Genomic DNA, 12,930 nt, shown 5'->3' on the forward strand with positions numbered 1-12,930 from the left:
TAACATTTTAGTTAGTTAGGTAAATTTTCACTTTTCTTAAGCCTTCACTTCAAATTCATGCATAATTTGATATCTAAAATACCCTTTGTTGAGCAATTGACAATATCATCTAATCAATGTTTAATATCTAACTATGAATATATAAGAAGTAAAAATAAAGTGTTGGAAAATATTTGGAGTGGACCACTAAGTGGATTCATGGCAGTTGGGTCCACTACTTTTGTAGGTGTTCTGAGTATACTTAGCAGAATAAGTCCTATCTCCTTTGCAATCACATGCTACCCCAAATTGGACTTGGGCTCTACACTCCTCCTCCTTCTTGTTATCCACAACTCCCTCAAAACAAAACCATGACTAAGACACACTCTAACTCACTCCAAACAAAGTCATTCTTTATATTAAAAAATAAATTAAATCTCATACTAAATAACATCAATTAAATCATATTCATACTTTATTATTGTTTAGTTGTGACAAATCAAATCATACAGGTATATGATGGAAGATACTATGGTTGATTTGATGTTTATATAAAAAGAGTATAAGAGAGATAAAGCCACCTTTTATATTCTCCCAATAAAGCCACTTCCTTAGTAACTCTTCTCTCTCTTTCTCTCTCTTCCTTCAGATCTCAGTTTCTCTCTCTAAAAAACCGTTCCTAAATTAAAATTTTCTGCTAAATGCATCACAAATGCCTAACCTTCATAAATTCAAGCTCTTAGCCACTCAATGTTCCGTCGCCGGCAGTCCAACACGAAGCCCTACCACCCCCCTGACACCACCACCACCACCACCAGAGTCCGCCACAAGCTCAAGGACCTCTTCGTCTCCTCTCCATCGCCGCCGCCAGCAGAAAACACCGCCGCCGCCAAGAGCTGCCGAGAATTAGAACAACAGCAACAGCTCCACCACCATGAGCAGGACGGATTTGTCTCCGGCGGCTCCGCTTTCGGCGTGAGGTTCCGCTCCGGATCTCCACTCCGACGCAGCAGCGGCGCAGCTCTCCGGCCAATAACATCGGCGTTCCGGTACCGGTTACTCCGACGAGCATGGCGACCGATGTTAGTGACAATTCCTGAGTAGTGCCATGACTGTACGGATAAGCTTAATTCCGAAATTTTAATTAATTTATTTATTTATTTCATTACTCAACTTAAATTTTTGAGAAAAAAGAAACAGAAAAAAAAAAGAAAAAAAAAGAGAAAAGAATAATATTCTCTGCTTGCTGCTAACGTGCTCCGCGTGCGTTTGTTATATCATTATGGATGTGCTTAACGACTTAACGTAACTACAACGTTTGGCGCATTTTTATTTTTTAACATTACGGTAGTATCTATACGACGCCGTATTCGTTGGAAGTTGTACGTTTGACTAACGATACCCAACGGCTTCTTTTGTATTCTTGTAATTTTTGTTTTGCGTGTAGAAAGATCAGAAGAAAATGGCATGCAATGCAATGCAATGCGATATTTTGATTTTTGTTTTTTGACTTTGGAGAATCATTAGTTAATTAATTAAGTGATTGATTAATAGATAACTAAATTAAGTGTACGTGTTAGTACTTAGTAATATTGGGACGTGGATGAGTTAAGAGAACTAGGATGCTTTCCAAAAAAAACAAAAGTCTCTCTCTATTTGCAGTTTCCATGTGTCTCTGCCCTGAGATGTTTTCTTGTTTCTAAGTACTATTATCTTCTAGTTTTGTACTAATGTTCTAGATTAAAGGCATTTTTAGATTTTCTCACACTTAAGCATAAGTAATAATGCTTTATTTAGGTTGTTGGTATGCATAATGAGAAAGTGAAAATGAATAATAATGATGTCTTATTGTGGCTAAATTCTAGTATATTGTTTAGTTCTAGTTCAATTATTAAAGGGCAATAATACATGCACATTATAAATTTTCTTTTGTATTTGTATAGTCCTAAACACTTGATATGGTAGGTCCCTGTGTACGAATTTCCATTCAGTGCATAATGTGGATTCTGCATTTGTTGTACATTTGGAAGCCTTTAATATTCTAAACTATGGGGTTCCTAAATAATGATGTTGGGCATAATGTTGGCAAGTGATGATGCTGCCTAGCTAGAGAGATTTCAGATCTGAGATTTAATTGTGAGTAAATCCGTTGTGATTAATATCTTAATCACAAGTTTATCGTTATCTTTTGTTTCATAGGGACAAGGTCAGATTTGCAACCTAAGAAAATGACAATGTTATATGCTTGCCAAAGAGAAAGAGTTAAGTGTACCTGTTTAGGGTTGCATGGTATCTAATTGCATATACATATGGCAAAATATGCTGAGCCACTTTTGTTTGTATTCTTTGATCAAAATTGACCTCAAATTGTGTGAAATAAGGTTAAGTATCTCCACAGTCCCTACCATGTGCATTATTGAGGATTTGTTTTATCTAACAGCCTTTATATATAAATATATATATAGGTTTGCCTTTTACTCTAAGTCTATTTATAACAGATGTGAAACTCTTATGCCAAGTTAGAAGTTAGAAGTTAGAAGGAATCTTTTTTGCTTCTTGACTAGCTAATTAAGACAAAAGCAAATTCCAATTAAGAAAATTTCGGTCTAGGTACATTTTAGTCCAGAGTAACAAAATATATGAAATCAAAGTCTGTATAGCTAGAATTATGTTATGGACAAAAAATTATAATAATATGTCTTGTTAATTACAATGGGATCAGGGTAAGCAAAAGTAGCTGTTAATGAAGTAATGGCACAGGGTGTTCTCATAAACAAGCTAGAATTATGTTTAATCAAAGTCATCCAAGTGTAACCGAAATTGTTGCTTTTAATTGATTAATAAATCGCTTTCTGAGTTTTGATTGTATGGTTAGTTACAACTTACAATTACTTTTCACCTAATGCTTTGACAAAATCCATTGGAGTGAGTTGCTTGGGACTATGTATTTATTGCACATATAGACTTTTTTCTTTATTTTTTAACTCATACTTTAGGTAATAAGGAGTATAGTTTTCCTATAAATCTCAACGATAAACAGCATGCAATAAAGTATTTAATTACACTTTCCGTCGAGTATAAAAATTAAGAGTGAATACTCCACTCAATCCTGACCATTATCTCAAAAGGACGAGGCCCCTAAGGCAAAAAAACACCTAACTCAGTCTCTGATATTTTTTTTGGGACTTATTAGTTTCTGTGTCAAAAAAAAATAACATTGATTTTTTTTTGTACAGGGACTAATCAGTCCCATAAAAGTAAAGCTTAAGGGTCGGGTTGGTATTTTTTTTGTCAAGGGCCTCGTTGTCTTTTAGGTAATTGTTAGATGCTGTTTTGGGGTTTTCCAAAAAATTTAAAGCATATTTTCATGGATTAACTTAAATTGGCTTTATAATAACCTCTGTTTCTATAAATACTAGTAAACATTTTTGAGTATTTCTTGAAACTTAACTGACCACACTACCATCCACTCGTCCATATACAGATTCAATTCCATGAAAAGTTGCCTGAAATTTGAGATATCAGTTTATACATTCCTCCAATGCAAGCTACGGATTATTTTGAAATCAAATAGTATAAGAAGTGACTCATTTCTTACAACTGTTTTAACTATTTTTATTAGAAAGAAAGCAAGGACCAAAAAGATGATAGGAAAAGAAATTGTGGAAAGCAATGTATGCCTCATAAGAGGGAAAGACATGCACAATTACAATCAAAGTGAGAAGATATAACTTACAGTATAATTACACTACACATGTTAACTCATTTTATTTGATGGAAATAATCTCCTCAACAATTTCAGGATCCTCCTCATCTGTACTGCTATAGGAGATTTGTGAAAACTGTGAGATAGACATTTTTAGAGAATATAAGACAGGTTTTGGAGGATATGGCACTAGTTCAAGTGGCCCTTCTAACATCTCTATTACTTTATCTATTGATGGTCTATCTGATGGATTTGTTTGAATACACCATAAACTCACCAAAGTAATTTTTTTTATCATATCATTTTCTTCTTCTGTAGTGGGCAAACCTCGTCCAAGCGTATTTTGCTCGAGATCCTTGTAAATCCAATCTGGAAAATACATCTCACTAGTAAGTGATCCACTGGTGTTGTAGTTCTTTTTGCCTCCCATCAATTCAAGAATCAACATACCATAACTGTACACATCAGATTTATGAGAAACTTTACCAAAGGTTCGACTAAATACTTCTGGTGCAATGTATCCAGGAGTTCCCCTTGTACCTATTATAGATACAATACTCTCCTTCTTCTTGCAAATTTTTGCCAATCCAAAATCAGCAATTTTCGGACAAAAATCTTCATCTAACAGAATATTTTGAGGCTTAATATCGAGATGCAAAATTCTTGTATTACAACCTCGATACAAATATTCTAATCCTCTTGCAATACCAATTGTAATTTGAAACAGGGTGTTCCAATCCATATTACAAATAGCATTTGACGATTCTTGTTTGTAGATGAACTTATCCAAAGAACCATTTGGCATGAATTCGTAGATGAGTGCCCTTTTATACTTCTCATAACAAAATCCCAAAAGCGAAACAATGTTCACATGAGATGTTCTTCCAATACTAGCTACCTCATTTAGGAATTCCTCCCCACTTCCGCTGGATTCGGTTAATACCTTCACTGCCACTGGACAACCATCACTTAAGCATGCTTTGTATACAATGCCATATCCTCCCTTTCCTAATTTATCATGAAATGAATTTGTCATCTTTTTCACTTCAGAATAATTATATCTCTTTAACATCAAAGATCCATAAGTTTTCATAAATTCTTCAAATTCATTATCAATAAATGGTCCTGTTTTCTTCCACAAAATCCATTGTAAGAAGCTAAGACACCTCTTCCGGTTATAAATAATTATAACCAAGAAAACAAGACCTCCAATACCTGCTGCTGCTGCTATTGCACCTGCAATGAAAAAATATAATTACAAACAGCGACCTATATCCATAGATGAAAGCCGTGCAAATAGATCATTAGTGTACCTTTGATCCAAGCAGGTGGATTTCTTCTCTTGTGCGAAGGATTTCTTCTCTCAGGCGAAGGATTTCTTCTCTCGAACGAAGGATTACCTTCAGTATTCAGGTTTACTCCACGTGAGAAATCGGGAACTTTTCCTGATAAGAAGTTGTTGGAGACATCGAGATTGTTGAGTTGATGAAGGGATGTCAAGTTTTCAGGTATTGAACCGCTTAAATTGTTACCACTTAGATACAAGTTTTCCAAATGAGTTAATTTACCAAATGCACCTGAGATAGTTCCTGTCAAATTCTGCCTTGTCAAATTCACGGTTGTAATCATACTCCCAGTACATACAACAAAACTCCAATTATGACATGGATTATTTCCTAGCCATGAAGTGGCCAACAAATAAGGATATCCAAATGCAGATGCAATTTCAAGCAAAATGGTAACTCTCTCGTCACACGGATCATAGTGGTCTCGACAAAAGGCATTGGTGGTGTTATCTCCAAGATTCGTAGTGTCAGAATCTCCTAAAATGTTAGGCATAGGACCCTGAAAAAAGTTGTTGTTCAAAGTAACAGTTTGCAGGTTCCCGTCAACGAGATTTATCAGAGAATATGGAATGACACCTGTAAATCGATTGTGCGCAAGTCGTAAATCTTGTAAGGCGGTACAACGAGACATGTCAGGGATATATCCATCGAAGGAGTTCCCCTGAAGCCACGCTTCAGACAAATCGATCATATTTGAAACAACATCCATTGTACCTGAAAATCCTTTGCCCTTCTGGTCGTTGAGGTGCAATGTGGTAATCTTGGACCTTTGAAAAGACTGAGGCAAGACACCAGTGAGGTTGTTGTTGGAGAGAAGAAGAGTCTCCAAACTTGTCAAGGAGTCAAATATTTCTGGTAGAGGGCCCACAACATTTGTAGCAGCAAGCTTGAGCTCTTTCAGTTGTGTGGAGAGAGTCAAGTCGGGGAAGGTCCATGGTGCAAGGTTGGTGTTGTTTTCCAACCACAGCCACGTCAAAGAGGGTAGACCCTGGAAGCAACCTTGGGGGATGGAGGTAAGGTTGTTGTTGGAGAGAGAAACGGTATTCAAGTCGGGGAAGAAATGAGATAAGTTTGGTAGGGATCCCATGAGATTTGTAGCCTCGAGGTTGAGAAAGTAGAGTTGCAATGAGGAATGAGTCAAATCGAGGGGGAAGGTCCATGGTGGGAGGTTGGTGTTGTTGGCCAAAGAGAGGAAACCCAAACTGGTTAGGTTGTGGAAGCAACCCTCAGGGATGGAGGAGAGGTTGTTGTTAGAGAGATAAAGACTCTCCATAACTGGGAAGGAATGAGATATGTTTGGTGGTAAGAAGCCCTTGAGATTTGTAGAGGACAGGTCGAGTTGATAGAGTTGGGAGGAGTGAGCAGTCAAATCGGTAGGAAAGTTCCATGTTGGAAGGTTGGTGTTGTTATTCAGGAGCAAGTACTGCAAACTAGTTAGACCATGGAAGCAACCATGTGGGATGGAGGTGAAGTTGTTGTTGCCGAGGTACGCTGCTTGGAGGAAAGAGAGGTTGGCGAGAGAGGGAACAGGCCCACTCAGATTATTGTGGGAGAGATAGAGGTATGTGAGTTGGGAGAGGGAGTCGTTGAGGCCTGCAGGAACTGTTCCCGTTAGCGACATTGAATTGAGATTGATCAGTTCAATCCTTCCACTTTGATGGTTGCAAGTCACGCCGCTCCACTGGCACATGTGGGTGGTGTTGGACCAGCCAGGGGGTTTGAGTGCATTCATAAGCTTCAGCATGTATGCAACTTCCTTGCTAGCTTCATCAGAAAGGACAGAGATCCTGAAGAAGGAAGAAAACAAGAGTACAAGAGTATAAAATCCAATACTAATTTTGAATTCTGATTTGAGGTATGCCATTGTAGAGAGCAAGTAAAAAACTTGGATGATCTTATACTCTTGTTCGTATAAACTTGTTATGATTCTTTCTGCCTTGGCTGAGTACAGTGTGCACGTAAAGATATATCAAACATGAATGTGATACAATATTGAAGCTCAATGCATTGCCATCATGATGCCAAATGTTATATGAATCACTCTCAACAATTATATATACATGATAGAATTTGAATGGGAAGACGAGGAATAATATGCCAATTGGCAGCCAGAGTACTAATAAGCATTTCAATTAAATCCTCAGCCGGCCGCTAAACCCTTTATCATTTTTATAAATAAAAAATAATTAATCGGGTTATGAAAAACAGGCGAGGAATGAGACATGTAAAGTTTCATAATATATATCTTAGAACAATTGCAATATTATATCTTCAACTGCATTCTAATTTCTATAGTGACACTTAGTTCCCTTGAATTAGTTATTGAAGAAGGCTAGAAGACTAGAATTTATTATTTTTTGTCATCAATATTTAAAAATATTAGATAAAGAATGTTGTTGGATAACTAGACTAAAAAAACTAAACTAAAAGAATTGAATTAATAACTAAATAATACTAAAAAATAATAAATTTTGATAACCGCTAACATTTCTCTAAGTTATTTATGTATTACATTGAGTTTCGGGTGTTTGTCAATTTTGTCTTCCTTTGCTGCCAAATTCATTAACTGCTAGGTGTAGCATGAATTTTGTTATTCAATCCAAAAAATGGATCATATAGTAATTTCATGTGAAGTTAATAATTAAGAATAGTGACAATTTAGTCAAATCATTTAACGACTCTAAGTTATTATTTCACATGAAGTTAACTGTACTTGAATTTTCAATTTTCATACAGGTAGAAGATCAAGCGCAATTAATTTCATATGAAGTTAATAACTGAGAGCCGTTAAATGACAATTTAGTCAAATCTATCAAATCATTTAACAATTCTCAGATGAAGTTAACTGCACATGAGTTTTTACCTTTCATATGCTGTAGATACAATGTTAAAAACAGTAACTACAGTTCATACATACTAAAGAGTTTAACACTGTTCATTATTTTTGTAACATTTGCGTGACCTGCACAGTGAGTATAGGAAAGGATGCAAACCACAAACTAATTATGATTCATATTTACTTTTAATCTAAGTAGCCAAGAAGTGGAGTAAATTTTGGATATATGTTATTATTTGCAGATCAGGAAGCGGACCCTTTGGGCAAAAGAAAGGAAAACAAGAAAACAAGAGATAAACAGACTGCAGAACTTGAAACAAGTTGTAGAATGGTGCTCTGCCAAGGTTATATTTGTTTTCTTTTCTCACCCTTTTCCTATTATTATATATCCTCACACTTGATCATTGTAGCTAACAAATTTAATATCATCAATTATCTCTCATCTCAATCAAATATCAATGAACAAAATCATCACCAATTATCACAGTCTTTCTGTCTTTTGCTTCATGATTCTAGGGAGCCATCTTTCACCATGGTAATTGAATTGGACTGATCATCCATGTTGCTGGAAGATATATGTGAAATTTGTAAGGGTAGACTTGAAGTAGAATACAAGAAAGGCTTCGGAGGAAATGGTATTGAGTGTAGTGGTGTTTCTAACATTTCTACTACTTTATTTATTGATAGTCTATTTGATATATTTGTTTGCATGCACCACAAACTCTCCAAAGTAAGGTTTTCTATCAGATTATTTTTTTCATCTGTCATAAGTGAGCACGAGATGATATATTACCTTGCTCAAAATCTTTATAAATCCAATCTAAAAAGTATATTTCGCTGAAATTTGACAATCAATTCTCCTAATTCTTTTTTTCCTCCAACTATTTCAAAAATTAACATGGTATAACTATATACATTATATTTGTGCGAAATACCACCGTACATGCGACTAAATACATCAGGTGCAAATATATCCGATAGTTCTCTTTGTTCCCAACATAGACACAATACTTTCTGATGAGTTTGGAAAACTCTAAATTAACATTTGTGATGACTAAACATTATTAATTTAATATTAATTCATATATGGTAATCAAGTTAATTCTTGCTATACAGATTTAGCATTGGGCCGAAAATAAAAGAAAATGTTGCAAGCCCAAATGCTTTATAAAAACTTTCAGCATTGATGCAAAAGTGCTTTGATTATTGGGGCTGAATTATTATTATTATTATTGGGCCAGAATGAATCTCATTGCCCCAAAGCCCAACTATGATCTATGCTAAGTGATCCAATACTTGGTCCGAAACATAATGAAAGAAAGCACATTGGCTCCATGGTTCCTACGGATTCCATTTCTCATTAAGGATGGATTTCAAAATTTAATTTGGTAGCATTGGAAACATAAATGAGAGAGAGTATGAATGACATGATTGATGTGTTTAATACTACACGCCACTCTAGCAAGGGAAGTAAAAGCAATCTTATTTCATTTAATTTGTTCCATTTCAAATAATTACTTTTTCCTTAATTCTATCTTCTCTCTCATCTTTCTCTCTTCTCTTTCGGTGATTACCCAGCAACCATGAAAGCTACACCTAGCCACCGAAAGGAAGGTGGAGCACGCAACAAGACCATCTCAATGATGACAAGAAAAAGAAAACATAAAGTATGCTGTGGCTAAGATTCTCATTCACTTGTGGTAAGATTTTGTGAAGAGATCTTGGCTCCTCCGTACCAAAAATGGAAGAAAAGATTTCGGCCAGCTAGGTGAAGATCTTTGGAGGAATGGCTTGTCTCTGATTCTGCTCAACCACCACAGAAGGTAGCTAGGGTGGCTACGTGATGGAAGAGGCAGGGATTGGAGCAGATGAAACCATCATCATCATGAAGCATCAAGGGCCAGAAATTCATCTTGGAGAGCAAACCAAGGATGGAGCGCTCAGATTGATGAAGTCTGATGACCAAGGAAGAACTAGAGGTATTTGCATGTTGGGTTTTGCATGGGTTACCTTTTCTCTCTCTCTGGCAAAAGAAATTAAGCTTGGTTTTTGTTTCAACTGTGGAGGCTTTCCTCTTCTATAAAAAGGGTGAACAGCCACGGTTTGATTCAAGGAGTTAGAAGTAAGCAGTGAGAGTGCAAGGCACAGGATCTCATAGCTACCTAAGCTTACAGATTTTCTTCTCCTTCAATGTATTCTGTTTAGTATTTTTCTGTTTAATTTTGTCATGTCTTGAGTCTCATGGAAAAGACAAACAGTGAGATTTGTATGAAAAAACCAGAGAGCGGAAAAAGGCAGAGAGTGCAAAATTAAAAGAAAAAGTCATAGATGTCTTTAGAGTTTCTTTGTACGTCTATGTTGTGTTTCATGATTCTGTGGGAATCCCCTTGTAAGTTGAGTTAGTACTTTACAGTCTGTAATCAAGAAGATTATAGTGAAATTCCATCATAGTTGTGATGGAGACTGGATGTAGGCTGCACTGCACTTAGCAGCTGAACCAGGATATATCTTGGTGTAATTTTCTCTCTCTTCTACTCCATTTCTGTTTCTACTGCACAAGAGCTAAAACTGAAAAAATATCTCGTGCCAAGTGACGAGACAAAAATAAAAGTCTCGTGGCTAGAGGCGAGACAAAAAAATCAAAAAGTCTCCTCAAAGACCAGCAAGTTTAATCAAGAAAAATGGGGCAAAGATTCAACTCCCTTCTCTTAGCCACTGAAAACCATCACTCTCTTTACAAAAATCTCCTTTTAAGAGAATATTTTGAAATTTAATATCAACATACAAATATTATAGTCCACAAGCTATGCCAATTGCAATTTGAATATTTGATACAATGTGTTGCAATCCAAATTACAAGTAAGAGTTGGAGACCCATTTCCATAGATGAGAACTATTAAAAACGAACTTAGAAATGAGTGTTTCTTTTATTTCTTTCATACAAAACCCAAAAGTGAAGACAATATTCACGTGCAAATGGTTTACTGATACTAACAACTTCATTTTCGAATTTTTCTCCACTCCCTCTTCATTCACTTTTCACTTTCACTGCAACAAGAGAACCATCAGCTAACTTCCCTTCATACACGACACCGTATCCTTCCTTGCCTAATTGATCACAAAATGAATTTGTGATTCTCTTCACTTCTGAAAAATTATGTGATTCATTGAACATTACGTGAATTTATAGAAAAAACATGCGTGAGATTTAATTACCTTATGGCAAATATAATAAAAAGTAGCTGTTAATGAAGTAATGCACAGTGTTTTCCCGTAAACTAGCAAGAATTATGTTTAATCTAAGTCATCCAAGTGTAACCGAAATTGCTGCTTTTAATATTGATTGATAAGTCACTTTCTTAGTTAAATCTCCTCCCTCTTTGATAAGTCACTTTCAACCCGGTATCACCGGTTCTTAATTCACAAACCTGTAAATTGTCACTAAGAAAAACTAGAAACTATAAAATTAAAGCATATCAGATTCATAGATTGATTTGATTTTAATTTGATTTATAAGAACCTCTGTTTCTATAAGTGACTCATTTCAAGCTACGGTTTGTTTTGCAATCAAATAGAAGTGACTCATTTCAATTCAAGCTACGGATTGTTTTGCAATCAAATAGTGTAAGAAGTGACTCATTTCCTGCAATTGTTTTTACTATTTTTAATAGAAGGAATGCAAGGGCCAAAAAGAAGAAAGAAAAAAATTATGGAAAGAAATGTCTCAAAAGGGGAAAATGCATGCAAAACTACAATCACAATGAGTATTACTTACATTACATTTACTTTGCAAATTTTGAACTCATTTTATTGATGGAAATAGTCTCCTCAACAATCTCAGAATCCTCCTCATCTGTACTGTTATAGGAGATTTGTGAAAATTGTGAGATAGACATTTGAGGAGAATATAAGACAGGTTTTGGAGGATATGGCACTGACTGAAGTGGTCCTTCTAACATTTCTACTACTTTGTTTATTGCTGGTCTATCCAATGGATTTGTTTGAATGCACCATAAACTCACCAAAGTAATTTTCTTTATCATATCACTTTCTTCTTCTGTAGTGGACAAACCCCGTCCAAGGATATTTTGCTCCTCAAGATCCTTATAAATCCAATCTGGAAAGTACATTTCACTGGTAAGTGATCCGCCAGTGTCGTAGTTCTTTCTACCTCCCACCAATTCAAGAATCAACATTCCATAACTATACACATCAGATTTGTGAGAAACTTTACCAAAAGTTCGGCTAAATACTTCTGGTGCAATGTATCCAGGAGTTCCTCTTGTACCTTGTAAAGATACAATACTCTCTTTCTTTTTGCATATTTTTGCCAATCCAAAATCAGCAATTTTTGGACAAAAATCTTCATCTAACAGAATATTTTGAGGTTTAATATCAAGATGCAAAATTCTTGCCGCACATCCTCGGTGCAAATATTCTAATCCTCGCGCAATACCAATTGTAATTTGAAACAATGTATTCCAATCCAAATTACAAATAGCATTGGGAGATTCTTGTTTGTAGATAAACTTATCCAAAGAACCATTTGGCATGAATTCATAGATGAGTGCCCTTTTATATTTTTCATAGCAAAATCCCAACAGCGAGACAATGTTCATATGAGAAGTTCTACCAATACTAGCTACCTCATTTAGGAATTCCTCCCCACTTCCGCTAGATTCGGTCAACACCTTCACTGCTACCGGACAACCATCACTTAAGCATGCTTTGTATACAATGCCATATCCTCCCCTTCCTAATTTATCACGAAATGAGTTTGTCATGCTTTTCACTTCAGAATAATTATATCTCCTTAACATCAAAGATCCATAAGTTTTCATAAATTCTTCAAATTCATTATCAATAAATGGTCCTGTTTTCTTCCACAAAATCCTTTGTAACAAGCTAAGACACCTCTTTCGGTTACAAATAACTACAACCAAGAAAACAAGACCTCCAATACCTGCTGCTGCTACTATTGCGCCTGCATGCTTGCAATGAAAAGTATAATTACAAACAGCGACTTATATCCATGAAAGAAAGCCCTACAACTATAAAACTGA

The 12,930-nt window shown here is 35.7% G+C and overlaps 3 protein-coding genes across 6 annotated transcripts in view; 1 reads left to right on the forward strand and 2 right to left on the reverse strand.

Annotated features, from left to right (window-relative positions):
* The first annotated feature begins 729 nt into the window (after window positions 1-729).
* On the forward strand, window positions 730-1,551 carry LOC107486807 (uncharacterized). The gene has a single exon (XM_016107376.3). It carries the CDS (start codon window positions 730-732, stop codon window positions 1,081-1,083), a length of 354 nt encoding a protein of 117 aa, XP_015962862.1. The 3' UTR covers window positions 1,084-1,551.
* A 2,123-nt stretch (window positions 1,552-3,674) lies between these two features.
* On the reverse strand, window positions 3,675-6,449 carry LOC127739667 (receptor-like kinase TMK3). Its single transcript, XM_052260226.1, has 2 exons — window positions 4,999-6,449; window positions 3,675-4,921 (listed from the first exon to the last, which is right to left on the reverse strand). The coding sequence occupies exons 1-2, from the start codon at window positions 6,302-6,304 to the stop codon at window positions 3,747-3,749; spliced, it is 2,481 nt and encodes an 826-aa protein (XP_052116186.1). The 5' UTR covers window positions 6,305-6,449; the 3' UTR covers window positions 3,675-3,746.
* Window positions 6,450-10,918: 4,469 nt separating this feature from the next.
* The window catches only part of LOC107486804 (receptor-like kinase TMK4), a 134,297-nt gene continuing 132,285 nt past the window's right edge, over window positions 10,919-12,930 (reverse strand). For 3 of the 4 annotated variants that reach the window (XM_052260224.1, XM_052260225.1, XM_052260223.1), the window contains exon 3: window positions 11,507-12,851. In XM_052260224.1, coding sequence (XP_052116184.1) covers window positions 11,650-12,851 — 1,202 coding nt within the window. In that variant the 3' untranslated portion in view covers window positions 11,507-11,649. Of the gene's footprint in view, window positions 11,015-11,506; window positions 12,852-12,930 lie in introns of those variants that run through there. The other variant, XM_052260220.1, reaches the window with a different exon arrangement.

This window comes from Arachis duranensis, chromosome 4 (genome assembly GCF_000817695.3).
Source record: "Arachis duranensis cultivar V14167 chromosome 4, aradu.V14167.gnm2.J7QH, whole genome shotgun sequence".
NCBI classification, from domain to species: domain Eukaryota; kingdom Viridiplantae; phylum Streptophyta; class Magnoliopsida; order Fabales; family Fabaceae; genus Arachis; species Arachis duranensis.

Bases quoted from the DNA above. Each gene is read 5' to 3' on its own strand.
- LOC107486807 (XM_016107376.3), top strand. From the start codon at position 730: ATGTTCCGTCGCCGGCAGTCCAACACGAAGCCCTACCACCCCCCTGAC.
- LOC127739667 (XM_052260226.1), bottom strand. From the start codon at position 6,304: ATGGAGAGTCTTTATCTCTCTAACAACAACCTCTCCTCCATCCCTGAG. The intron at 4,922-4,998 runs GTACACTAATGA...TTTTCATTGCAG, and splicing joins TCCACCTGCTTGGATCAAAG to GTGCAATAGCAGCAGCAGCA.